Source organism: Mauremys reevesii, linkage group 4 (assembly GCF_016161935.1).
Source record: "Mauremys reevesii isolate NIE-2019 linkage group 4, ASM1616193v1, whole genome shotgun sequence".
Classification (NCBI taxonomy): Eukaryota; Metazoa; Chordata; order Testudines; family Geoemydidae; genus Mauremys; species Mauremys reevesii.
This window is the reverse complement of record NC_052626.1, coordinates 6,788,830-6,816,090: the sequence shown is the minus strand read 5'-3', so window position 1 is coordinate 6,816,090 and position 27,261 is coordinate 6,788,830. Positions and strand designations below refer to the sequence as shown.

General features: G+C 39.6%; 1 protein-coding gene across 1 annotated transcript in view; it reads left to right on the top strand.

The window, feature by feature from the left end:
* SOS2 (SOS Ras/Rho guanine nucleotide exchange factor 2) overlaps positions 1 to 27,261 on the top strand; it is an 82,923-nt gene that overhangs the window by 30,010 nt on the left and 25,652 nt on the right. Inside the window, exons 7-12 of the mRNA XM_039537344.1 lie at positions 1,347 to 1,457; positions 3,984 to 4,082; positions 13,391 to 13,518; positions 14,210 to 14,865; positions 22,446 to 22,527; positions 26,124 to 26,246. Of these exons, the coding sequence (XP_039393278.1) occupies positions 1,347 to 1,457; positions 3,984 to 4,082; positions 13,391 to 13,518; positions 14,210 to 14,865; positions 22,446 to 22,527; positions 26,124 to 26,246 (1,199 nt within the window). The remainder of the gene's footprint in view (positions 1 to 1,346; positions 1,458 to 3,983; positions 4,083 to 13,390; positions 13,519 to 14,209; positions 14,866 to 22,445; positions 22,528 to 26,123; positions 26,247 to 27,261) is intronic.

Sequence of the window (27,261 nt, the reverse complement as noted above, 5' to 3'; positions counted from 1 at the left end):
GTATTCCATTATTGGGAGGTTCCTGTATTAGACCTGTTCACCACCAAGGACAGTAATCCACTGTCATCTCTGTTCCAAGCTCACTGCCCAGCATCTTCCTTCTGCAATGGAACCCAAGGCCTCCTTTATGTCTTTCCACCTATTCCCCCATCTTCCATGGTGATTTCCAAATTCAAGAGTCACATCACATATACCACATCATAGCACCACATTGGCCAGTTGGTTTTTGTTGGACAGACTTGCTACTTGCTCCATTGTCCATTCAGCCATTGAACCCTAGTGCCTGACCTGTTTTTGCCACACCCAGCAGCACCGGACCTGAATCTCTGCACCTCTGCACCTGAGGCAGACAGCTGGCTAAGTACTACTGGCTGGCTAGTGGAGACCTCTGGGGAGGAGAGGCAGAGACGGAGAGACAAGAAAGAGAAGAAGAACAGAGAGAGGATGCTCTCTCAGGATCTCTGGACAACAACCAAACACAAAACAAAAACAACCAAGGAGGAGGAATTTCTTGGTTGAAGAGGTTCTTGGTTCTGAAGGCTTGGCTCCTATGCAGGTACCACAGATCCTTGACTACTTGCTGTATCTGAGACACTGATCTTTTGTTCAGCTCCACTAAGGTCCATCCCATTCTGATCTCAGTTTGCCATCTGCCTGTACATTTGTGCTCCATCTTCTCTCGCCCAGCAGTATTGAAGCTCCTCAAGGATGTGATGTATATTTACCCACTGGTCAAAGATTTGGCTCCTGCCTCAGAACTGTGTCATCCTGTTGAGACTCGGACTCAGAAGAAGACTCTTTCTGAAGACAGTCTTCCTAGCTGCAAGCACTTTGGCCAGGAGAGTGAGTGAGATCCAAGCCCTTAGGGCTGATCTTCTGTACATGAAATTTCCTAGGAAATCAGGTCTTGCAATGTGAGAGGCACATGAGCACCTGAGGTGGGATCCACACTGACATCAGCTCAGAGAACCAAAGTTACTGTGGGGGTAATCATTGTTTTCATATGTGTTAGAGAAGCCTTTTCAAAACATGACTTCTTGGTGATGGGATCACTACTGGACTGTAAGTAAGAATTTACCTCTTGGCTACCACCATTTTATTAACATTTGTGTTAATGACAAATATGGTGATGCTGAACAATGCTCACAACAGGTTTGTTCATGTATTAAAATGTACATTAATGAATTATGGGATATACTGAGTTATATTATTTTTGAGTGAGCTGAAACTTTCTTGAAAAATCACATTAACACATCAGATCTCAATAAGCAAATCGTACAGCTGAGCAAAAAAGATGTCCTGCATCCTTTTTCTGTATATACATAATTATTTCTTCCTTTCTTTAGGAACAAGCCTTTGATCCATATGAAACTTTATCCCAGGATATTCTTTCCCCACGGTTTCATGAGCATTTTAACAACTTGATGGCTAAACCAGCTGTTGCGCTACATTTTCAGGTAAGTATGAAATCTCACTCAAGAAATACGACATTTCTTTTTTGAGATTCAGCCTATATTTCCTGTTTCCAATCACTCTTTGGGGTTGGGGGAAATCCTAGTGGGATCCCGGATCATGATTTCTCCTCAGATTAAGGTATTTGGGCTGTGTCTCTCTTTTTGCAAATACTGGAGGTAGCTCAGACACGTCGGTTGGTCTTGGTCACTTCCCTTCAGCCCTTGTACTAGATTCTTTGCCTCCAGCAAAGTGGTGACTTGGCATTCCTGCCTTTTCCATTGCCATCCCCATTTTTAATACCAAATCAGCGAACAATGTGTTTTCTCTCTCTCTCTCTCTCTCTCTCTCTCTCCCCTTCACCACATACACCTTGTCCTTCATCCAATGGTTGACTTTTTTCAGGGATCCATTCCTTAACAGGACCACCCACTGAGCTCCTTCCCTTGTTTATTTTCCCCTTCCCCCCCAGCATGGCAGATCCTGCTAAACAGTACCTACAAATGGCTAAGAGTTCTTCATCTGGAAGGAGACTCAAAGGAGCCACAGAAGGAGAGCTCTGCCACAGTTGCTCCTATCCCACAGACCCAGCTTGGGCAAGGACTCAGTTTGGACAGCTTGTTAGGGTCTTTATGTCCCATCGTGCCAGCTGAGACTCCTCCCGAGACATCTCTTCAAGGGTGAGTCAGTCCTCTTCACCTTTTGGGACTCAGTAAACAAGACCATCATCCTGCAACTGATGATTCCTTGGTCAGTCAGTGCAGTAAACCCCTTCCTGCTTCCCCCCCAAAACAAAAAAAACAAAAACAACCACCCATGGCTGATCCACCTTTATAGGGAAAAGCTCTGGAATCTTATCCCAGATACTCAGGTGAATACTGAGTCACTTGGGAAGGAAGCTGGCATCCTCTCTTGACTCTCCCTCTCCCCCCCTGCTCCTCCAGTACTAAGAGTTGGACTATGTTTGGGATGTTCCTTAGCATTTTGTCTCCGTCAAATTGGAGTGAAGGCAGAAGAGGTGTGGCCAAGCCTTGAAGTCCCATGGACAACCATGAGCTGTCTCTGGCAATTGCAGAAAGAGAGGTCCAGTCTAGATGTCTTAGACTGACAGATCATTTCCAGAAAGGAAAACATTGGATAAATAAATTTCCATTCCACAGTTACTTAATTTTAAGGTGTGTCTGTGATTTCTCTCAGCTTTTTTTCTGATCCATACTTCAAGAAGTTATGTTTCTTTCCCAGGATCCCTTGGAAATTCTTTCTCCTCCTCTTGCCTTCTGAGTTACTGTGTTAGTTAACTGATCAAAATGCAAAACAGTTTTAAAATCATTTTTGTTGATTAAATACGTGAATCCCAAAGTTATTACGAATAGTATTATCTCGTGTATTTAATAAGATCTCCTGATTTCTGTGGGATGTCAGAGGGGTAGATTAAGGCAGAATTTAAATATCTGGGCCTATGGATCTAGCAAGGATTTGGAGGGAAAGACACGGTGCACTTTGAGATCTGGAGAGCAGGAGGTAGCATTGAGAGAAGAGAGATGTGAGTCCCACAAACCCTTTTGCAGGGTGGTAGGAGGTGGAGTACTTGAATTTCTTGTGGGGTACTCTTTGGTCAGATTGTCTCTGGGTCCCAAGTCTTTAAGCATTCACTGCATTCCAGCACCAAATTCTGCAGGAATTTGAAATTCCTTCTGTTACTTATAGTAAAATATCCATTAAAGAAGTGGGTTTGAGCATATCTGACTGATCATAATGTTTTTCAAGCTTTATGCCTTAATACCCTAACTTCCCAGACATTACTGTGCGCTTTAGGATTATGTCTGCTTAGTCATGAATACGGTTTCGCCATAGAATTCTTCATGTTTTTAATTTTTGGCTTTTTGAGCTAGTGCTAATTAATAAGAAAAGGAGATGCATAACTAGTTCTTTGTGTAGATGTTAAAACCAGGTGACAGGCTTTCCTGAGGAATATTTGGTTAATGCAATGGAAATCTTGATCGTGGAAAAACTTAAGTTTTGTGGCTGGTACTGAAGATAGTGCTGAAGTATGGAGTCTGTTAAGGATAAAGGCCCACATGGCTTTGTGTGACCTGAGAGCTGTTTGTAAATTGTTTTCTAGTTAACTTGTTCCAGCACATGGTATGTTGATTTGCTGTTTCTGGTGAAAATAGAGGTAATCACAGTGAAACTGATAAGTTGCCTATTTTATGAGGTTGCCACTGCAGATTCTCACTGAGGCAGTTGAGGATGCTGTATCTTGCAAGCAATGGGTGAATTTTTAGTAGCAAACTGGGAGCATGTGTGCACTACCCTCTGATCCGTCCTGCTTTTAAAAATTGTGCTTCCAATATCTGCAATGCACTCTGCCTCCTGGCTCACCGTCTCACCACACCTTACTCATTCAAGCTCTTCTAAAGATATATCTACATTTCTCACAAACAAAGTAATAAAACTCGAAAAACCTCTCAACTTCTTCCCTCCATTTTTGGGCTTATTTAAGGTAATAATGCCACTTTTTTTCTTTTCAGTCTATTGCTGAAGGTTTTAAAGAAGCTGTACGGTATGTTCTTCCACGGCTTATGCTGATCCCAGTTTATCATTGTTTGCACTACTTTGAATTATTACAGGTAAGACAGTAGTGCAGTGTCATTTAAAGTATGAGTAATTTTAGTTTAACTAGGAAGTTAATTTTTATTTACTGTGCATAAAGATAGGATGTGAATATAGTTAAGCATAAATTTTACAGTAGTGATTGCATGGTTAGAAAGTAAACTGATTGTTTCAATATATTATCAATATTAAATCATGCAAAATTCAAACTACTCCAGTTACCAAAGCTTCCATAAATCTTCGATTATTGCTTGTGTGCTGTGGCATGGGTCTATTTTTTATTAAATTGAACTGGCATTTAAGTGAGATTTTCATTAATTTTACAGTGTGAATTGCTTTTAATTCTTCGTTTACTTCTATTTCATACATTTTCCTAATTCAGTAAAAGATGGTTCAACTCAATGTCCGGGCCCCTCAGCTCAAGGCAAGCAAATCCATCTTATTATTTTTGGAAAACTTGTGTTTCACACTCAGCAAAATCAGAATAATCTATTTTGACTATTCAGTAGTTGCTTTGGGTTCCAAGTGGACAGAGCTGAGAAATAAATAAAGTAGAATCTTTGAAAGCCTGGCACATTTTCTCCATAATAAGGATAGGAGAAGTGTACATCCACAACACTCCTTTTTATTTAAAAAAAAAAAAATGTTGGAGAGGCTTTAATATTTTGTACCTTAAAAAGTGAGGACATTCACAAGGGTTTGTGGAATCGTGATTTAGTTGGTAGTTAAATTATATTCCGGTAGCATTTTGTTTTCAATAGCTTTGTTACCAAGAGCAAGACTGCGTAGTTTGGGAACTGATGTGGATTTATAAATAATTCTACGTGTTGGGAAATAGAGACATAAACTATACAAAAAGTAATCTGCGGGTATGACCAAAGATTATCTCTGTATCTAGTGCTTATTATGTGCCCTGGCAAGGTGGTCCACACGACAGCATATGTTTTTGCAGGTAACCCTGTTCATAGCACCTGATAAATAGTATAACAACATTTGTGCATACCTCCATTTGTCTGTATTTGTTTGCTTCTGATTTGAGTTAATGGAGACAGGCACCCAGGCAGGATAGAGGGTCCATCAAAAAGCAGAAATACAACTCTTGTTAGGAGTATGAGATAAGCATTATAAATGTATAAACAAAGAACAGAAATGTGACTAGGGACAATGCGGTATCTTGGCTATAGGGAGTGATCTTGGGACACTTGTAGCCTCAGAGATTTTTAATGATTGTAGACCATGTGCCAAAAATGTTTGCCCATCTCTGGGGTAGTAGAGATGTTGCTAAGAAATAGATTTGTAACACATTCATGAACAAGTGAATGATTGATTAAACTATAAATATTTCATTTAAATGAATGAAGTGACATTGGGTTATTTCTTAAATTTTATTATTGCATGAGTGCTAAGAATTTTTTAATTAAGCTCACAATTAAAAAGATTACATTACCTAAAATGTATTGTGTGCATATTGCAGTGGGATGGGGCTTGCCTTAGTGTACGGTCAGTTTGTATTGTCATGCAGCTAATACAGCCTTTCAGTTCTATATTGCTAGCTGGTCATTGCGTACAGTTCCAAGGATGTACCTGGTATATGTGGGAAGAAATAGCGAACTTTGCAACCTAAAACTTGTATCACATTGTAGCACTCAGGCAAGTTAAAATCTACTTAGCAGTGAAAAAACTGAATGGAAACTCAGGTTAACAATATTTGGTTTTTCAAGTATTTAATTCTGTTAATGCATAAGATTGTTAACATTTTTAAATGCTAGTTTTATTTTCATTCTTTATGCTGTTTACTTTTTGCAGTTCAGTCAACGTTAGATAACGAAAACATAATGGGTTTTACTTGGAGTCTGATGTCTTAGCACAGGGCTATAATGTTTGGGTTGCCAACAGCCTGTAGTAATGTTTAAATCTAAGTGGTTTCCTTGTATTTTTAATCTGTGAAAATATTTCTACTGTTACTAAGTTTTGAAACAACATTTTTAACCACCTAAATTTTTGTTCCAAACACCTGGGCTTTGTTGTGGTTAGAAGATGTAAATTGCCTTAATAATAGTACACTTTGAATGCCTTCATGAAGTTTATAATTTTATTTGAGTGAGACTTAAAAGATAAACAAAATACAGATCATTCTTGATTCTTGGAGTAGCCTGACTTGTTTTAGTTCAGAAGACATAAGTTTTCATACCACTAGCATTAATTGGCTATACTTTTGTGGGGTTTTTTGCCAGCCCTTGGTATAGGGTCAGTACTAATAGACGTGTAAGTACAGTGTTTGTTTCAAAGAAGAATAACCCTAGGGAGAACTTAATCACTGACAGTTGTTCTCTTTCCCACAGCAAAATGCATTTTTAAATGTGACAATTCTCTGACATTTTTTGAAGTACTTTTCTTTAAAATGTGAATACCTTAACCAGTTTAGTGGCCTGTGTGATGCAGGAGGTAAAACTGATTATCTTAATGTTCCCTTGCTGCCTTAAAAAAAAATTTATGAATAGGCTATGTCTTAGTATTTAGTTGAAATATGAAATTTTAGGCTCCAATCCTGCAAAGATTTAAGCGTGTGCATAAAATTATGCATTGAGTAGTCTCACTGAAGTCAGTGGACGTACTCACAGTGCATAAGGTTAAGTACAAACATAAATCTTTGCAAGATTAGGGCCTTACAGTGTTTAGACAGTTTTCAGCTACAGGATCTAGTGTTTAATTTAGTGTGGTGTTTTCACTTTGGTGTTCTGTGCAATTGAGGATTATACATGCTTTATTTACAAACTTGCTAGATCTTATTTGTTTCATGATTCTTGAAGACTTGTTGCTATTTATATTACCCAAAATGCAAAACAGAGAAGGTACTTAAATCTTTTCTAGATAAGCTTGGTCTTGTCTTTCTACTCTCATAAGAGACTTTTTGTCTGTAGAGACTTTCAGCACACCAATAACTCCTGTTAATGCTAGTGGGAACTACATACAGACAGCCTCTGCATGAATGGAAGAACAGACTGTTGGGTATCATTAACTTTGTCTTTTACCTTTAAGTGTAGAAGCTTGTAAATAACTGCAGAAATATTTTGCTGTGGTTTTTTTAAGTTTACATAAAACGATCTTGTTTAAGTTATAACTTAAAAATAGATAAAGCCGCAAGATGATGCATGGGGAATTCTTGGGCAAATTTATTCTTGATAATAGGAAAAATCCAAAGCTTTTTTTTTACTAAGTGTGATGTATTTTGATTTACATGAAAAGATGAACGGAGTACAAGGCTTTGGGGCAGCGTTCTAGCTCAGCTACAGCGATTGCCACTAAAAAAATCAGCAATTACCCAGTTGTTTGTCCTTTTAAGTATACAGAGGGAAACACTGAAATCTTGAATATCATTGTATAGTAAATGTTGGGAATGTTCAAAAAAGAACTAGATACATTCATGGAGGATCAGTCCATCAATGGCTATTAGCCAGGATGGGCAGGGATGGTGTCCCGAGCCTCTGTTTGCCAGAAGCTGGGAATGGGCGACGGGATGGATCACTTGATGGTTACCTGTTCTGTTCATTCTCTGTGAAGCACCTGACATTGGCCACTGTCAGAAGACAGGATACTGGGCTGAATGGACCTTTAATCTGACCCAGTATGGTCGTTCTTCTGGGAAATGTTGCATCTTTAATGATGACAATGAATAATTTCAGGTTAAAATTTGAACTTCTTATTACATTGTGAAAACTTCTGCTCAGTGATTTAAAAAAAATCCCCAATGTTGGTGTGTATTCAGAAAGGTACAGAGAACAATACTTACAATATATTAACACCATTACATAAGTTGTGGGTATTCCTTCTCCTTGAATGCTTTAGTAACTTCATCTCAGAAAGAATGTAGCAGAAATGGAAACAGTCTAGACAAGTACAGCAAAACTCTTAGAGGCATGAAAGAGAGGTTTCATGTTTCTGAAGGCATGAAGAGAGGTTAAAAAAATTAGGACTACTTAACCTCGAGAGGAGAAGATAAATAAAAAAAGCAACTGAATAACGGTATATAAAACAACAAATGCTCCAGAGAAGGTCAGTCAGACACTCCTCGTTATCCTTTCATCTGTGTGCGCAGATCTGGTCGCCCCATCTCAAAAAAGATATATTGGAATTGGAAAAGGTTCAGAGAAGGGCAACAAAAATGATTAGGGGTATGGAACGGCTGCCATATGAGGAGAGATTAATAAGACTGGGACTGTTCAGCTTGTAAAAAAGACAATTTAGGAGGGAGATATGATAGAGGTTTGTAAAATCATGACTGGTGTGAAGAAAATAAATAAGCAAGTGTTTACTCATAACACAAGAACTAGGTCACCAACTGAAATTAATACACAACAGGTTTAAAACAAACAAGAGGAAGTATTTCTTCACACGCACAGTCAACCTGTGGAACTCTTTGCCAAGACTATAACAGGATTCAAAAAAGAACTGGATAAGTTCATGAAGGATAGGTCCATCAATGGCTATAGCCATGATGGACAGGGATGCAAAGCCATGCTTTGAAGTGTCATATACTCTGTCAGAAGCTGGGAATGGGTGACAGGTTGGATCACTTGATGATTACCTGTTCTGTTAATTCCCTCTGAAGCACCTGGCATTAGCCACTGTTGAAAGACAGGATACTGGGCTAGATGGACCATTGGTCTGACCCAATATGGCCGTTCTGAGGTGAGGAGATAACTTCCCCTGTGGCATATTAGTACATAATTTCCTGTAATAGGAATTTTACATCTTATTCTAAAGTATCTGATACTGACCATTGTACTAGATAAGCCATTGCTGTGGTTCTGTTTTGGTGTGATCCTGTGTGCAGTGAACTCTGCATTGGGATATAAATCTACCCATGTTCCCTGGCAGATCTAAAGACTGCAGGGCAGCCTGTCTGTGGTTGATGTTTCAGCCTATGGACTAGAATAGCAATGTTTGTATTTCCATGTGCTCCGTTTTCACACACAGGTTTTGGGCTACTTCATTCTTTAAGCTACAGAACTCTGCACTGTTGTGCACAAGCCCACCTGTACAGCCACTCCACCCAGGACCTCCCTCAAAGGATATTACAGGCTTGCCATAGAGGTTCTAGGAGAAGGAATATTGATAATAATAAAGGTATTTGATCTTGCAGTAATGCTGAGAAACACAGGTAGCCAAGTATAGTCTGCACAGGAATTCTGCAACTAGTTCTCAATCTTAGAATATTCTGCAGTTCAAAATACAGTGATTAACTTTGTAATTAATGAAAAACTCAAATATCAGATGCACATTAGATTGAGTTCCTTGATTATCACAAATTCAAGGAGATCATAACCTCTCTCTTGCTTCAAAGATATCTACTATAAAAATACTGTTTGTTATCAGATTTCCAGACCAGCTTTATAAATCTATTTCAAGGAACTCAAAGAATTTATCTAAACCCTGGACAAGCTGCCAACCAGATTCAGACTGTTGAGAGCCATTCAAGTAAGGAAGGAATGCGACCTCAGCGTCGAATCCATGAAGACTTGCCTTTATTAATGAACTAGCATATTCTCCACCCTTTTAAACTGTGACTGAGGACGGGAGGGAGAGGGATAGCTCAGTGGTTTGAGCATTGGCTTACGAGTTCAGTCCTAGAGGGGGCCACTTAGGGATCTGGGGCAAAATCAGTACTTGGTCCTGCTAGTGAAGGCAGGGGGCTGGACTCGATGACCCTTCAGGGTCCCTTCCAGTTCTAGGAGATGGGTATATCTCCATATATATAGACAGACTATTAATTATCTTTTTGTTGATATTTATCTTCAAATCCACTCACTTCAGAGATTTCTTGCATAGAATGGTGTGCTACATAGCTGCCAAACAACCCAAAAGATATTAAATTCTGTCTTATCCCTTTCACTATTGTTTAATCATTAGCAGCAGATATAGAGAATGAACAGCAGCATTTTATAGACTCTCAGCGCCTTATCTTTTGTAATCACCAGTGAGAAATACATATGAACAAACATATACCTACTCACCACATTATACAACATTTTTCTTACGTTGAGCTTGGTGTGTTTTCGTGCTCCGTAGTTTGAGGGTATAATCACAAAATGCCACAGCTAATCCAGTCTCTGACCTGTCCTGAGCAGAATACTAATTAGTGCAAAATTGCATAATGATCTTGTGATGGACAGCTTTTGGAGATAAATGTTGTCTTGTCCTTGACCACCACTGGTTGATTGGCTCCTTAAGTAAATCTGTGCCCAGCACATTAGTTCATCTAAAACATAAGACAACAGAAAAGTGTGTCAACACAATAAGATAATATTATTATAGTTCTGTCTTTTGGCATTCTGTTACATCAATAAGGAAGAGTGTCTTAACATTTGTCAAGAACTACAACAACTGTACTCTGCAAACATTGCCTCCAAAGTACGTTCAGGTGCCAAGACATGAGACCAAAAGCAGAAATACAATTAATTGAACTCATTCTACAATTACAAGGGGACATTTGCACAGTTTTAGAGGATGTTCCAAGGATTAGATCCACACAAGATCATCCATTTTAGAATACCAGAGGGAAGGAAGGAACTAAATACCACAGTTCAATTCTTCATAACCAATAGTTGTGTTTCTCAGTGGTCAGAAGAACTCTAATGCCCTTTATTCCTGTTGTCGGTCATTTCCTTCAGAAAAGAATAAAAAAGTTGACAACTGTCATGATTGTCAGTTTACCAGTATTAATATTCTGTCACATCTCTGGCAAAAACATGTTCCTTTTTTCTTATCCCGTGAATAGCAAATAAATTGCACTCCTATGTTGATTTAGTCGGAAAGCTTGGCTGTAAAGGGCAAGAACTTGAGAGAGTAAATTTTGCCAGAACAAGTTGCCTGAAATGGATTCCGAAAACTCAATATGTTGGAAACCAGAAATGGGAGAGATTTCCATATATCTTTACACAAAATGAAAATAGATGCCATGTAATGTCCACTAGCTACAATTTTAGACTATTTTCTGGAGCTGTTTCACTAAGCTAAATACAACCTTTTTATCAGTGTATGCCAGCAATGATCTCTCATTTTGGAAAGAGTTTGGAAGAAATGCTCCTAGGGACTCTGAGGAGCAGAATCATTATATTGTCACAATCCTTAGCTACTTGCGTGTTTTAGGACTTCATAAACCTTGTGTCATTTTTTTCAGACCCATCTTATGCCCTCTCTCCTTTTCCCTTTGCTGTTTTAGAGTTTCTGCTTATGAAGTGGAAAAGAGGGGTTACTCACCATGGCAAGCGCCTTATTTTCTCTTCCCTATACTCTTCTCAGCATGGTAATCCTCACAAATTCTCAGATATAAAAGTTCTTTGATTTCCATGATATACAGACTGGGGAATGTTTGGACATCTGGAAAATATAGTGGTAGTACTTTGAATCACATAAAGGGAGAGGGCCCATCTGGTCAGTCCTGTTATTTCAATTACTTCTAGAGCCAGCTAAATATTCTTGCTGAGAGAGCATACTGGGAAAGAAAAAGGCGGCTACTGCCATACTTGAGTGATTGTGGGTAAGATTCCTCTTAAAATACATAGGGCAAACATGAGTTAGCCCATAGTGGGTGGCAAATTGGCTTGATTTTGCCCAGTAGACCAGTGTGCCTGAATTTTCTTGTCTACTAAGTTTTTCATGCAATCTTAACTTACAAGAGGAATTTACAGTTAAATTTGTATAGACTCTTCGGTTACTCATGATGTTGTTAATATTTTATGAACTATTACCTTAAAGAATGTGAAGTTTTCTGTAAACCCTTTTTTCTTACAAGTGAGTGTTGAGATGAATATCGACTATGAAAACTAATTAGATTTTTGTAAATCGGTGAGTTCCTGTATAGTGGAGAAGGAAAAATCTTGTTTTCCCTAGTAAGTGAAGTAAACATTATCACTAGAGTTGATCATTTGTTGCTAGTTTTAAATCTGGAATTTCAAACTTTATCTTTGCTCGTAGAGAAAGTGGTATATGAAGTTGACCTTTGCTCTTACCCATCTGCTGGACTTGGTTGAAGTTATTACAACAATCTGTAACCCACTAAAGGCATGTCTATATGTACAGTGCTTTAGCGGGGCTGCTGTAGTTAGTGTGGTGAAGACGCTCTATGCTGACAGGAGAGAGCTCTCCAGTTGCGTTGGCATAAAAAAACCACCTCTGCGTGCAGCAAAAGCTGTCTCACCAACATAGCACTGTACACACTACAGCTTATGTTGGTGTCACTTACATTGCTCAGGGGATGGAATACCCCTGAGCGACATAAGTTTTGCTGACCTAGGCTGTAGTGTAGACATAGCCTAATAACTCTTCCTCAGCTGCTTTCTTCCCCCCTTTCTTTCCTCCCTATCACTGCAGAGGTGTTAATGGGCCACTTTACCTGGAATGATTCCTTAGAATATGTGCTAACTACTTATGCTGAAAGAGTACTTGTGGCACCTTAGAGACTAACAAATTTATTTGAGCATAAGCTTTCATGGGCTACACGAAACAGTGGGCTGTAGCCCACGAAAGCTTATGCTCAAATAAATTTGTCAGTCTCTAAGGTGGCACAAGTATTCCTGTTCTTTTGCGGATACAGACTAACACGGCTGCTACTCTGAAACCTGTACTTATGCTAAACAATCTATTCCACCTTGCATTTAGCTGTGGCTCCGAGTACCTTTCCCAGACCTGAAGGAGAGCTCTGTGCTGCTCAAAAGCTTGTCTCTCTCACCAACAGAAGTTGGTCCAATACAAGATATTCTCTCACCCACCTTGTCTCTAATGTCCTGGAACCAGCATGGCTACAACTACACTGCATAGTTAGTTGAAACACTATTAAACTACTAAAAAAGTGTGTTGTTGATGTAGTACTGATATACAGCTTCAGGACTAGTGAACACAGCTAACTTCAAAGGCCAATGATCATTATGAAACAGAACAATGTAAGTGAAAGGATTTAAAGAAAAATATCCTGTAGGGTTTTTTGACAACTCACGGTAAGGCTATCCAGTATAGGATGGGGAAATCTTTCTTTATCTCAGAATCTCTCCCTTTCACACGCAAGCTCACACTCTCACTCAAAAGCTATTTATTTTTCAGGATATCTGGTAGATGTTTTCATTTTAGTAACTACTTTGACAGGCATTGGTGGTCTTATGGGTGAGTTTTTCAAAACCACTCAGCATTGGTTATTGACTTCAGTGGGATCAAAGTCAGGTGAACGCTGAGTGCAACCCTACGTATGAATATATTTGTTTTTGTCTGTATATATCGTTAAAGAAAACCTGTTAAGTTGGACAGAAATGGATTTGTTTTGTCATTATAGCAATTGCAGGAATGCAGTGAAGATGAAGAAGACAGGGAGTGCTTGAAACAAGCCATTACTGCTCTTTTAAATCTCCAGTGCAGCATGGAGCGCATTTACAATAAACATTCACCTAGACGGCGGCCTTGGTAAGAATACAATCAGGGAAGCCTCTTGTACCCCAAAGTAAGTTAGAAGGAGGATATCTAGAGGTGGCAGTGTTTCCCTATTTCCCCCTTCGTTGACTTGTGTAAAAAAGCAGCATGTTTTTGTTTGACACTTGCACATGCCAAACATCAAAGCTAGCAGACTTCAAGCTGTTGCCTTTCCAAGAGTGTTCACTTACAACCCTCCATACCCCATTCGTGAATAGTTTAAAGCCTTGTCTACACTGCCACTTTACAGCGCTGCAACTTTCTCGCTCAGGGATGTGAACCCCTCCCCCCCCCCGGGCACTGCAAGTTTCAGCGCTGTAAAGTGGCAGTGTAGACTGTGCACCAGCAGCGGGAGCCGCATTCCTAGCGCTGGTGACTTCTCCCCTTGTGGGGCGGGTTGTTGTTTTTTGTTTTTTGGTTTTTTTTTTTAACAGCACTGGGAGAGAGCTCTCCCAGAGCTGGTGCCACGACTACACAGCCACGTTAATGTTGCTAGAGAAGACATACACGTAGTCTTTCCCTGGCAATTCACTGTCCTTTATACATTTGTGGTTAAGCATGATTAGGGCATATTTAAGTTGGGGGGGAAAAAATAGCATAAAGTGTTAAATTTAGTGATGTTTTTTTCAGCCTCTGCGGCAATTAATACGGAAGAAGCTAACTAGATAAAATTGTTTGTTTCTAGGGAGACAATTTGTCGTTTCTACAACCGCCAAGTAAGAAGCAAGCACCTGGCCATCAAAAAAATGAATGAGATCCAGAAAAATATTGATGGTTGGGAAGGCAAAGATATTGGCCAGTGCTGCAATGAATTCATAATGGAAGGTGTGCTGACAAGGATAGGAGCCAAACATGAACGCCACATATTTCTCTTTGATGGTTTACTGATCAGCTGTAAAACTAATCATGGACAATCGCGGCTTCCAGGTTACAGCAATACAGAGTACAGACTTAAGGAAAAAATTATCATGAGGAAAATGCAGATCATTGACAAAGATGACACTTGTGAATACAAACATGCTTTTGAGCTAGCGTCTAAAGATGAAAACAGCATAGTGTTTGCTGCCAAGTCTGCTGAAGAGAAGAACAATTGGATGGCAGCTCTGATTTCCCTTCAGTATCGCAGTACACTGGATCGAATGCTTGACTCAGTGTTACTGCAAGAAGAAAATGAACAGCCACTGAGGCTGCCCAGCCCAAATGTGTATCGTTTTGTAGTGGAAGACTCTGAGGAAAACATTGTTTTTGAGGATAATCTGCAAAGTAGGAACGGAATCCCGATCATCAAAGGAGGAACTGTAGTGAAACTAATTGAAAGGCTAACATACCATATGTATGCAGGTATGCTTTATTTTATTTTATTCTTTATTTGGCACATTTTGTAATCTTACTAATTCTTTAGGTAATGTTTGGATAGCCAATAAGATTAATCTTTTTGTCTCTTGCTTGCTTTCCCACTGAATAGCTGTTTAAAGTCAAGATGTGTGCCATAGTTTAGGGCCAGGAGGGATCACTGGATCATATAGTGTGACTTCCTGCATATGACAGGCCACCAGCACACTAAACCCAACAACCAAAATGAGACCCGAGTATTACAGCTCACAGGAGAGTGGACTGTTATGTGCCAGAGGCAGAGAACAGGAGGGACTGAGGTGCATCAGTGCTTGAGGCCCCCACAGTGGCAGGTAAATGATAGTGAGATATACCCCGATAATCCTCGCAAGTGAGCCACACCCACATGCTGCAGAGGAATGTGACATCCCCAGAAACACTTCCAAACTGACCTGCCTATCCTTCCTGACTGTGAGCAAGAACCAGCCAGCCAAGCACCTGAGAGAGAGAATAGTTGATGCCATCTCAGAGCCCTGGCCCACCCCATGTCCCAACTCCAGCTGTGGCCATCCATGCCGCTTCAGAGGAAGGAGATGTTAAAAAAGCCCTCCTAGAATGCATGCAGAAAAAGAGCACATTAGCTTATTAGGTAACTTTAGTAACACTTCAGTTAAGGGATGAATGAAAGAAATTAAGAGGAAATGCAATGGAAGTTAAAAACTTGATGTTGGTGGGATTTTTGTAACATTTTTCAGATATTTATACTTAGTTTTCTGTTTTATAAAACTGTCAGCTTTGATTGTAGGTTCCGATTAGGTGTTCACATTCTAGCAACTTTTAAAATGTTACTGAATACTCAGATTTTTTCAGCAACGATTGGTACAGAATTCAAATAGTAAGCCTTCAAAACTCACCTCTATTTTTTACAGCTAGAATTAACTGTGAATTGGATCTTGTTGAGTGACACATCTTAGAAGTGGACAAGTAAAGTAGTATTTAATGTTGATGACATGTTAAAATTCCAGTGTCCTTAATCTGCCTGAACCTTGTCATAAAGCGGTGCTGCTTGGTACATCTACCAGCAGCAGGTTGCAGCACAATGCAACCTCAGTTTTCCTTCTCCAGAATCTCCAGTAACTCCATGTCAGCTTTCTTGCCTCAATAATACTCCTCCTTTGGGCCAGGTTTTTTTTTTTTTAATTTAAAAAAAAAAAATTATTTTTTTTACAAGAGCATAGTCCAAATAGTCTGTGACAGAAGTCCCGAAATATAGTCCATCTGTCACTCTAGTGCATGTGTCAGTCCATCTGTCACTCCAGTGCATGTGTTAACAATAGCTGATTGTTAACTTAATTGTCCATATATGGTAGGTAGACCCAGTATATATATGGTATATATGGTAGATAGAACCAGTCTCTTATAAAACACTTCACTTTTCTTTTCTTGATGCTTGGGGGTTTCTTCACTGTATACAGATATCAACTGGTGTCTTCAGGGTGTGATATTTTCTGGTGTCTTTGGTCTGTGGGATGCAACTTAAACAACTTTTGTTAGTTAACATAGTAAAGTTTTTGTTTGTTTTTTCCTTTTTTGTTTTTGTTTTCAGTAACCCAAACTTAATACACAGTTTAACTTAGTTTGTTTACAGTGTAATAAGCACAATGTAATAGGGACCGAGTCTTTTATAACACAAGCTATACTTTTGCAATTATTATATAGACATTCATTTCCATTTGAGGTGCATTACTAATATTTCATAGTAAACGTAATGCTTAACGGCTAAAATAAATGTTCTCAATCTTCCATGCAAAGGTGTATTGCTTTCCCTTGCTGAACACTTTGTTTCAGCAAAAGAGTTAGTAACATAATTTTAACAAGCTTTTTAGAGTTAATTTGCTTGGGATACCAACTTCACTCTTGTTAACTGTTTAGAAGCACAAACTTTAACAACCATTGCTTCCCATTTACATAACATAACATAAAAGAAAAGCGTATAAAATTAAGCCAACTATAAAATTAACCCAAAATAAATTTTAAATACAGGTTCATGAAAATACTTTGAGGGTATTAAACTTTGATGATGCTTTGTTGTGTTTGGGAGCCAAAAGTGGAAACCTGTTGGAAACGTGGAGACTTGTTGATGTTGTTTGGTTAGCTTTGTGAATAAATTGTTAGCTTTATGAATACATTTTTTGCTATCACATTCTTATAGCTATATTTAAAAGTACAAACAAGTTTTTAAAAAGCCCAAACAAGAAATTGACATTTTGTTAATATTATCTTTACCTTAATGTTGAGGTTTCCCCTTAACTTTTTTCTTTGAATAACAATAAAAAATACTTAAACAAAACTGTTTTCAAAAAGAGAATTCTTTTTGTTTGCAATTGCATTATTTGTTGAGGCAGAAATATATGTACATATATTTTTAACTGAAACCTTTTTGAACTTTGCACAAAAAATAGGTGCTAATAATACTATAATTATACCCCAACCATGATCTTAAAATAGTGTGGTACCACATATACATATACTTTTTTAAAAGAGTATAAAATTGACTTTTGTTGCAACAACAACAAATAAAAAATAGTCACGTGACACATACAACACACATGACATACAGAACAAACTTACAATTAAAAACAAATGGCGCCAGAATTCTATTCATAACCATACAAAATAAGGCAATCACAATAAAAAAAAAGGATTAAACATTTGAATAAACAAACTATTACCTTATTTAAAACTTGTAACATAAATTGTTAAAAAATATATTAATATTTGCCAAATGTATTGTATTAATTTGGTAACAAGGAATTTTGTATTACTTTATATTTAACATTATTTTAGCACTCTGCTATATGGAAATAAGAAAAGCCCATGTTTCAAATATTAGTTAGTGGTTAGGATTAGAAGCAGTGTGCATTTCTGTTGCTTGGTAAACATATCTTCAAGAAAGTTAGGAATAATTCCAGCTGTTGCATTCCTGAAGGGTTAAAATAATTAATTTACTGGATGTATTTAAAGTAAAGTTTTTACCTTGTTTTCTTTTTTTCTTTTGTTCTTTTTTCAATTGCTTTATCTTTTGGAGGTTTCTGTAAAAACTATAACTTTTAACTTTTAAAACAATGAGAGAGAGCAGAAGTGAGGAAAGGCAGGGGAAAAAGGGTGGGATGAAGAGCAACCTAGGAAGGTATCAAGTATCAGAGGGTGGCTGTGATAGTCTGGATCTGTAAGAGCAGCACAGAGTCCTGTGGCACCTTATAGACTAACAGACGTATTGGAGCATGAGCTTTCGTGGGTGATGCATCCGACAAAGTGGGTATTCACCTGAGCCAAGAGAGATTAACTCTATCAAGGTATTAGAAAGTACGGGCAGCAGCAGCGAGTTTAGCAAACTGAGGAAGCATATAAAGGAAAAAACTTAACTAGTATGTACAAATATTTGAGAAAGGCGGTTATATTTTTAGATATGAGCGCGGAGTGTGGATCAGTGGGTCAGAGCATTTGGGAACCTGCACAGTTGGGAACCGCGCCCCTGTTTTTTATCCTGGCTTTGAGAGGAGAGTGGGGGTAGTTACCTGCCTCTTGTAAAACCTGAATTTGGTACCCCAGTGTATGTTGCTTTTGTGTGTATGCCAGATGGATGGCGGGAGTGCCCTTTTTTGCTGCAATTAACTGTTTTTGGGCAACTCCACGTGTTAATGCATCAATTCTAGGTGTTAACCCACTTAATTTTGGGTATTTACTTTGAAATTCTTTTTTATTCACTCCCCTGCGATCAAGTCGCAGCTCCTGTCTCCTAATGTGCTCTGTGAACTGTTCCATTTGTTCCTTCATTTGACTTACCAGTTCAGTGACAGTATTGTTTGCAGAGGCGGCTCCAGGCCCCAGCATGCCAAGCGAATGCTTGGGGCGGCATGCCGCAGGGGGCGCTCTGCCAGTCGCCGGTAGAGCGGCAGGCAGGCTGCCTTCGGCGGCATGCCTGCGGAGGGTCTGCTGGTCCCGCGGCTCCGGTGGCTTGGGGTGGCGAAATGTCTAGAGCCGCCCCTGATTGTTTGCTACTCTTTCCTTCTGTGTACTTACTTCTCCCGTTTTGACAGGCACCAATCTAGGTCCCAGTTTAGGTTTTACCAGAACCTGGCTTTTATCATAAGGTGGTGGTTGCACTGCAATGGACCCCGTTTCATCTTTTAATTTTACTAGGGCCACCTCTTTCCATTTCTGTCCTCATTCTTCTGGCACAGGGTAGCTACCTGAAGCCTACTGTTTATCACCAATATTTATAACAGGGGACAGCACATGTATTTTTTGTAAGTTCCTCGCAGTTGTTTCCAGTGTTTTATTCTGTTCCTGTGCTGGTTGTTTCTGTGCTGCTCGCCACCCTGCAAGGGGCGGTGGGAGCATTCCAGGGCTGTGTAACTTCTTTTAATTCTTTTAACTCTTTCTTTGTTACTGTTACTTGCCCCACTAATTTTGTGGGGTGCTGTTTTAACCATTCAACAGCCATGGTTATAGTTTGCAATAGTTTACATTTTAAGGCTACAATCATCAAACCCTGAGAGAACCCCCAATGGACCGCTCAGTCAGTACTGAAGTATTGAGGTACAGCCCTGATCATGTTGTTTCAAACAGATAGATCTATCCATCATGCTGTCCTTCTGCCTTTGATATAAGAGTTTGTAGCCAGCCCTTTCCCCAGACAGGCAAGCAGGGTGGAGACATCAGTGGATAAGAACTTTTGCTGCTGGCCTGTTTAGCCCTCCTGAGCCTTTTGCTTCAGCTCTCTGGCTTCGAAGTCAGCAGGCAGCTCTCTTTGCTGCTCTCTGGCCTTCAGTCCCCTCTAGCCTTGGCTCTCTGGCTTGGGGAGGTCAGCCAGCAAATCCTTCTGTTGCTCTCCTGACTTCAGCCTTTCCCCAGGAACCATCTACAGCTTCCTTCATGGGCCTCCTACTAGTCTTCTGGTCTCTGGCAGCTGTCACCTGCCCTCTTCTTGACTGACCCTTCCCGTGTCTCAGTCTCTCCCCCTTTATATAGCCCAGGTGCCTTCTTTTAACCCAAATTTCAGGAGGCAACCAATGAGTCAGGTGCTCTGGCCTCTTCCTTCCAAAGGGCAGTTACCACCCTGTGACAAACACATTTTCTTTAGTCGTAGTATCATTTGTGTGAGTGCAAAGTGACTCCCACTTTTAAAATATGGTGGTGTTTCTATGACTCACAAAAATATTAATCTTTCTGAATTGATTGGTGTGCATTAATAGTAGTTCTTACAGTGTAGCTGTGGGAGTTGTGGCAGCACAGTCATTTATCACCATAGCTAGTAAACATAATCCTTGAGCTAGTAGCTGTTTAGAAAATCAAACCATACAATTACTGTCTTGTTGACATACTAAGGTGACTGTTGTTTGAGGTGGCCTCTGCATATTCCAACTTGTATAATGCATCCTGCAGTGCCAGTCAGCTTCAGGAATCTTCAAGAATAGCAGTGCCTATGGAACTACTCAACCAACCTTTCACAGCAGTGTGTGTGTGGAGCCACAGGTCCTTTCAGTGGCTAGTTTTGCGGGAGGACCTTCACTAGATGCCCAGAATGCTTTATCTTGGGTGTGTTGGTCAGATTATATGTTAGCTTGTTACAGATATTGTAGTATTACATTAGCTTTAGGTAGGCTTTGTTCCAGTGTGCAGTTCAGATTCTCAGACTGACATGTAATTAGTAATATTAGGATGAAATTAGAAGAAAGTGTAGTTAAAAATGTACACTGTCAGAGAAAACCTGAGAGTCGAATGTATTAGCCTGTGAAATAATCTCATAAGGGAAGTAATGGAAGGTCCCATTGCTTAGGACTTTTAAAAGTAGACTGAGCAAACCATTAGATTGGCGTTCCCAAACTGTGGTACATGCCTGTTGATCCATGCATTCATTTGGCTGAATGCTCCCTGCATGGAGTTGGCTGATGTGATTGCAGAGCCATTGGCCATTGTCTTTGAAAACTCGTGGTGATCGGGGGAAGTCCCGGACGATTGGAAAAAGGCAAATATAATGCCTTTTAAAAAACACCTTTAAAAAAGGTAAGAAGGAGAATCCGGGGAACTACAGACTGGTCAGCCTCACCTCAGTCCTTGGAAAAATCATGGAGCAGGTCCTCAATTGGACTTCATTAGTAGGAGCATTGCCAGCAGATTGGAGGAAGTGATTATTTCCCTCTATTCGGCACTGGTAAGGCCACATCTGGAGTATTGCGTACAGAAAGGATGTGGACAGATAGGAGATAATTCAGCGGAGGGCAACGAAAATGATTTGGGGTCTGGGGCACATGACTTACGAGAAGCGGCTGAGAGAACTGGGGTTATTTAGTCTGCAGAAGAGAAGAGTGAGGGAGAATTTGATGGCAGCCTTCAATTAACTGAAGGGAGTTCCGAAGAGGATGAAGCGAGGCTGTTCCCGGTGGTGGCAGCTGACAGAACAAGAAGCAATGGTCTCAAGTTGCAGTGCGGGAGGTCTGAGTTAGATATTAGGAAACATTATTTCACTAGGAAGGTGGTGAAGCACTGGAATGGGTTACCCAGAGAGATGGTGGAATCTCCATCCTTAGAGGTTTTTCAGGCCTGGCTTGACAAAGCCCTGACTGGGATGATTTAGTTGGGGTTGGTCCTGCTTTGAGCAGGGGGTTGGACTAGATGACCTCCTGAAGTCTCTTCCAACACTAATCTTCTATGATTCTGTGATCTCACAACGCTTTTTTTAAGAAGAAGATATGTAAACCAATAAAGTTTAGGGGCTGCTGCTTAGAAAATATCTGTATGGAACAATCCTGCAAGTATATAACTTGTATGATTTGGAATGATGAAACAATGGTGCAGCCTTACACAAAATGGTAGGCATATTAGAAGATCTTTATGCATACAAAAATTACAACTACTAAGTTAGAAAACCCAAACCTTTTATGGTTAAACAGAAATAGTAAAAGTAACTTACTAAGTTGCTATATGTTGTATTATAGGTGGCACAAGTAGCAATGCCTATAGTTAAGGTTGCATGATACTTCCCATTATATAAGACCCTATTTTCAGTTGCTTATAATTTTTCGCAACTCTAACCATTTGGTTGAAATTTTAGGCAGGAATGTTCTGTGCTGAGTGCCTCTAGCTGACTTTTTTTTCTGAAATTTAAAAAAAAAAAAAAAAGTTCAACCATTTCTCAGATCAGAGTTAAGGAATAATATGTTTTGCCCTTGTTAAAGTTCTTACAGCCATTTTGTTGAGAATTTCTAGTGCCTCCATGCTGTGGAACAGGGACTTGAAATTTGACACTTAAACTAAACTGATATTTCCTAAATTTGAGTGCCTGACTTTGCAATCTATTATCTTAATATAGATTTTAGGTGTAATGTTTTTTAAAAACTAGTAATGAAATTTGATGTAATTGAATCTCACTAAAAAGGTTTTTTTGAAGGTAATTCTTTATTAGCATTAAACTTTTAATTGGCATTAATAACTTTGTCTCTTGTGGCCATATTTTTTATCATCAGTGAAAGTTGAAATCATTGTATAAAATTCATTTTGTTCGTTTTCTTGTTTTCCCTTGACAGATCCTAATTTTGTTCGCACTTTCCTTACTACCTACCGCTCCTTTTGTAAGCCACAGGAATTGCTGAGCTTGTTGATTGAAAGGTAAACAACAAACATTTATTCTGAAGACACTGGGGTTTTTCAGTTTAGATTACTTGCTCCTTCTCTTCTGATGTTTGCAGTGCAATATGGCAGCATGTTTTGATCTGATTTAACCATCCCATATATAGGAAAACTTTATACATGTCATGAATTGTCTTAAAATAATATCTTTTTAAAAGGAAGGGAGAGGAAGAAGAGGGAATGAAATTTTAACAAAAGCTTATTTTTTCCAAAATATTAAATGTCATTGAAGTTAAATAGATGTTAACAGAAACAATATACACATGACTGTGTAGGCCATGTGAATACTAGAAAAATACAAATAATTGTAAGCTATATTTATACTAGAAAAGTACACTGTTTAAAATCAATGTAGCTCAATTGGTGGAAACTCCTAATGTGGACACCCTTAAAACAGTAACCAAGCGCAAGCCTGGGGGTGTCTCTACACAGTAGCTTGGAGGATGCTTCCCAACATGGGTAGACAGACACATGCTGCTCGAGCCAGCATGCTAAATATAGCAGCAGGCCGTGGCTCCGCTAGCTGCCCAAGTATGTACCCAGCCGGATTTGTACTCAGCTGGCTAGCCCAAGCTTTAACTGGTGCTCTTCTACTTTCAGTAGCAACTTTCTGAAGCTAAAAGTTACAAGCCCCATTTTTTCTTTTGTATTAAAATTGTATTTAAATTGTAAATTACATTTCAGTGTTTTGTAGATGTCTTTGTTGTTTAAGCTTTAGACAAGGGGTCTCAAACATGCGGCCGGCCTGCGGAGTTATTTCCTGTGGCCTACCATAGGCACCGACTCCACCGGCAGCCAAGCTCCACTTCCCCCCCCCCCCACCTCCCCTTCTCTCCCACTCCCCCGAGCACGCCGCGTCCCCGCTCCTCCGCCTACCTCCCAGCGCTGCCCACCGCCTACCTCCCAGTGCTTCCCACCGCCAAACAGCTGTTTGACAGTGCTTAGGACTTTCCAGGAGGAAGGGGGGTGGAGCGGGGATGCGGTGCGCTTGGGGGAGGAGGCAGAGAAGAGGTGGGGGCGGGGATTTGGGGAAGGTTGGAATAGGGGCGGGGAAGAGGTGGGGCAGGGGCGGGGCCTCATGGACTAGGTGAGCAGTCTAAGGTATGAAGTTCAGCACATATGATTCTTTGCTGTGAGTAGTTGGGAAGAATGTTTGTTAAAAGTGGCAACAGATTTCATATGAATAGTTACTTTAAAAAGTTCCTGCCATTACAGCTGTGTTGATAGACTGTTAGTGTAGATCATCATCAGTGTTACTGACCACATAAGGAATAGTTACAGGTGTTTATATTTTATTAAAACCCCTCTTCGCATTACAGTTTTTAAAAAGTTAATACATTGACTTTTAATAACATACTATATTACTCTTCGTTTTTTTCATTTTTGACTATACTTTTGTATCTTTGTATGAAAAGGTTTCAGTGATGCGGCCCTCGGGCCAATGTGCTAGTCCTCATGTGGCCCTCGTGGTGATTTGAGTTTGAGATTCCTGCTTTTAGACCCTGATCCTGTAGATACTTAAAGCACATTATTAAAATTAGGCATGTGCAGGGCTGGATTAAGACCATCCAGGATCCTAGGCGCACCATGACATGCGGCCACCATGGCTTCACCTCAACAACTCACCCATCTTGGAGTGCCAGAGGCAGGAAGCATTGTTCTTCTGTCAAAGAGAGGCACTGGTCCTGTCCTGCCATCCCCTTTTTTCCCCTATAAGCAACAGCAGAATTCCCTTTCTTTCATGGAGAGGCCAGAGTGGTAACGGGGGCAGGCCAGTACTTAATCCAGTGGTCTGGGCCTGCTGCATTTTTTTCCATCTGCCATACATAGTCCTCTGCTAGAGTGGTAAGAGTGGATCTTGGCATTAACATCTGTGTAGATGTCACACCTTTCAAAACTGTTGTTTCAGATTGTTTGCAGACATCACTGCATAGATTACACTTGGGTCACCTTTTCAAGCTTCTCTTTGCCTGCAGCCATATAGACTAAAAACTTGCATGATTTAAAAAAAATGAAAGCAGATATATACTGCCCTCTGTTGTGTGACTGTGCGAAATGGGGCCCTAGGCAGAGGTCTGTTCCTCAGTCTAGCCCTGAGCATCTGCCTGAGTGCTTGCACAACTGATTGAAATCCTTAGATTTGTTCAAACCACAGGTTCAAATCCTGGCAGAGTTGACTGAGCCCTTCAACTTCATAAAGAGTAAAATAAGTTCAGAATGCAGATTACTGTGTGTGGGTTTCTGGGGACTTAAAAAACAAAAAACAAAAACAAAAAAAGTTACTATATATTCTGCCTGGACATTAAGGAATCTGTTAGTTTTCATAGGAGGGAATATCTGACACAACCTCCTTGACACAACCGTTCTTCCACCCTCATTGTGTGCTGTGCTCTGGTTGCTTACCTCTGTCCCAGTGGTGAAGCTGTGTCTGTGAAGCTTTATTGGGATCCTTTGAAATGAAAGATGCTACATCAGTTTCACTGATATTAATATAACTGCACTGTCTTTTTGGTCCGTGTTTCTACAACACATAGCACAATGGGTTCTGGTCCATGACTGAGGGCTCCTAGGTGCTGAGGGAATACAAATAATTAATAATAATAATGGCAGCACAGTGGTTATGCTTGAAACAGCACTGTCATTATAAACACTTATTTTCAGACACAATTTTAAACTGAAATTTCATGCCTGTTTGTGCTGAGATGACATTTTTGAAAGTTTGATCCATTTGGCTATTTTTGAAGTATGTTGCCTGTCTTCTGGGGCACAAGAATTAAAAATAAAGATGTAAAAAACAAGGCATGTGCTTGTATCCTCCTCCTCCTCCTCCCTTTGTCTTTTTGCCTTTTTAATATAAGCTTTTTTGGATCCTGGGCCAATGCGTTTGTAGTACGATAATGATTCCATCCTGACGAAGGCCTTTGGGCATTACCCTGCTACCAAACAACAGTGATAAAAATTTTGTTATGAACTGTATAGCCCCATAAACATACGCTGTGCTTTTAAAGCTATATAGAGGATATGATCCCTATCCCTACCAAAAGGAGCTTGCAGTCTAACACGAGGTATAGAACTTCTCAGGTAACACAGAGTGCAGAGAAATCAGAAGGGTGACTATAATTTAGGCGAGATTCATGGATGAAATGGGTTTATTTGGTTGGCAAGAAATGACCAGTTAAAATGAATTATACACCTTGACAAGACGAAAAGGAAATAGTGGAGAGAGGGAGGCTAAGAGATGAATTGAGATGTAGACATGGGTTGTATTTTGTAGGACCTTGAAGATAAAGATCTTTAATTTGATGGCTAGTGTCAGGACACAAATGAAGGCTAATGAAATTATAAGCTTTGAAAAGAGCAGTACGGCATTCCTTAACTTTTCATCAATGCACCAAAGGTGTGGATTTTCAGATAGTCTTGAAGTAAATCAAACCTGGAATTAGAGCAGCATATATCCACCCACTCATGCGTTGCTGAGGAGTTTTCACTGTACTTAAACCATTTTAATTATGTTTTTACTTAATTGGTTTTATATAAAAAGGTTTAGTCAATCAGTTTTGTGCTTTTGTTCATAGGTTTGAAATCCCAGAGCCTGAGCCTACTGAAGCAGATAGGTTGGCAATAGAGAAAGGAGAACAGCCAATCAGCGCAGACCTGAAAAGATTTCGCAAGGAATATGTCCAGCCAGTACAACTCAGGTTTGGGTGCTTTTATATTTCCTGCATCAGATCCAAATTTTAGTTAAGTTTGTGTATCCTGTTTCTGAAGACACAGCTTACTGTGAAGACTGGTATCAAGTGTTAAGTTGTTAGCGTGGCCAGGCTATGGACAATGATAATCCAAAGACATGTTATGATTAGTCATTTAGGATTCTGTTGGTTGTTACAATCATATGTCTGTTCCATGCTGCTCACAGCTGAAAACTGAACACCCTACAAAAAAAAAGCCTGTTGCTCATTGTGTTAAAATGAGTGCAGGTGAGGTATGTGCAATTACAATTACTCCTCTTATATTGAATGACTATTTTTTATAGGTTATAGCCACAAAGGTAGCCTAAGCTGGTAACCCTCTTTCCTTTTTCTCTTCAGTTCCATTGCTTTTTTCACTCCCTGTTCCAACCTGGTTGATGTATTTGTACACAGGTAGCTTCTCATAGCTGTGCAGTTTTCTCTGCAGCACTATTGATCACCATAACTGGCCTAAGAAGAATGGGTTTCCCTCTGAAGTCTGATCTGTAGGAATGTTTACGATAGTACTTCAGAGAGAAATTGCTGTTTCTCCATTAGTACTTCCAGTCACTCAAGTGCTGTGGAGTCAGCCAGACTATTTAACAATAATAAATTAAATTGGGAGCTACTTTAAGGCGCTTAATTCAGCCTTTTAAGGTTAACACTTGAAAGAACTAAAGCCGCATTTAAGATAATCCTGTTGGTGAATGCCTTGTTTTCATCTTGTTCCTCTGGTGGTAAACCGCTTACCAATGTACACCCTGATTAGGCATAGTGCTTCTAGAGTGTGGATCCCTAACTTTGTTTGCTATTAAAATAACCTTTTTACATTTGTTTTTCAAGAGTTCATGCGATGTATTTTTCTACTTTGATAAATCATTTGTAATAGAAAATGAAATAGAGTGGGAAATTTATAAACGGTTTCTTGCTACTAACTTCTATAAAATAATTTTTGTGACTTGTTGCCTTCTTTTATGGCTTGATG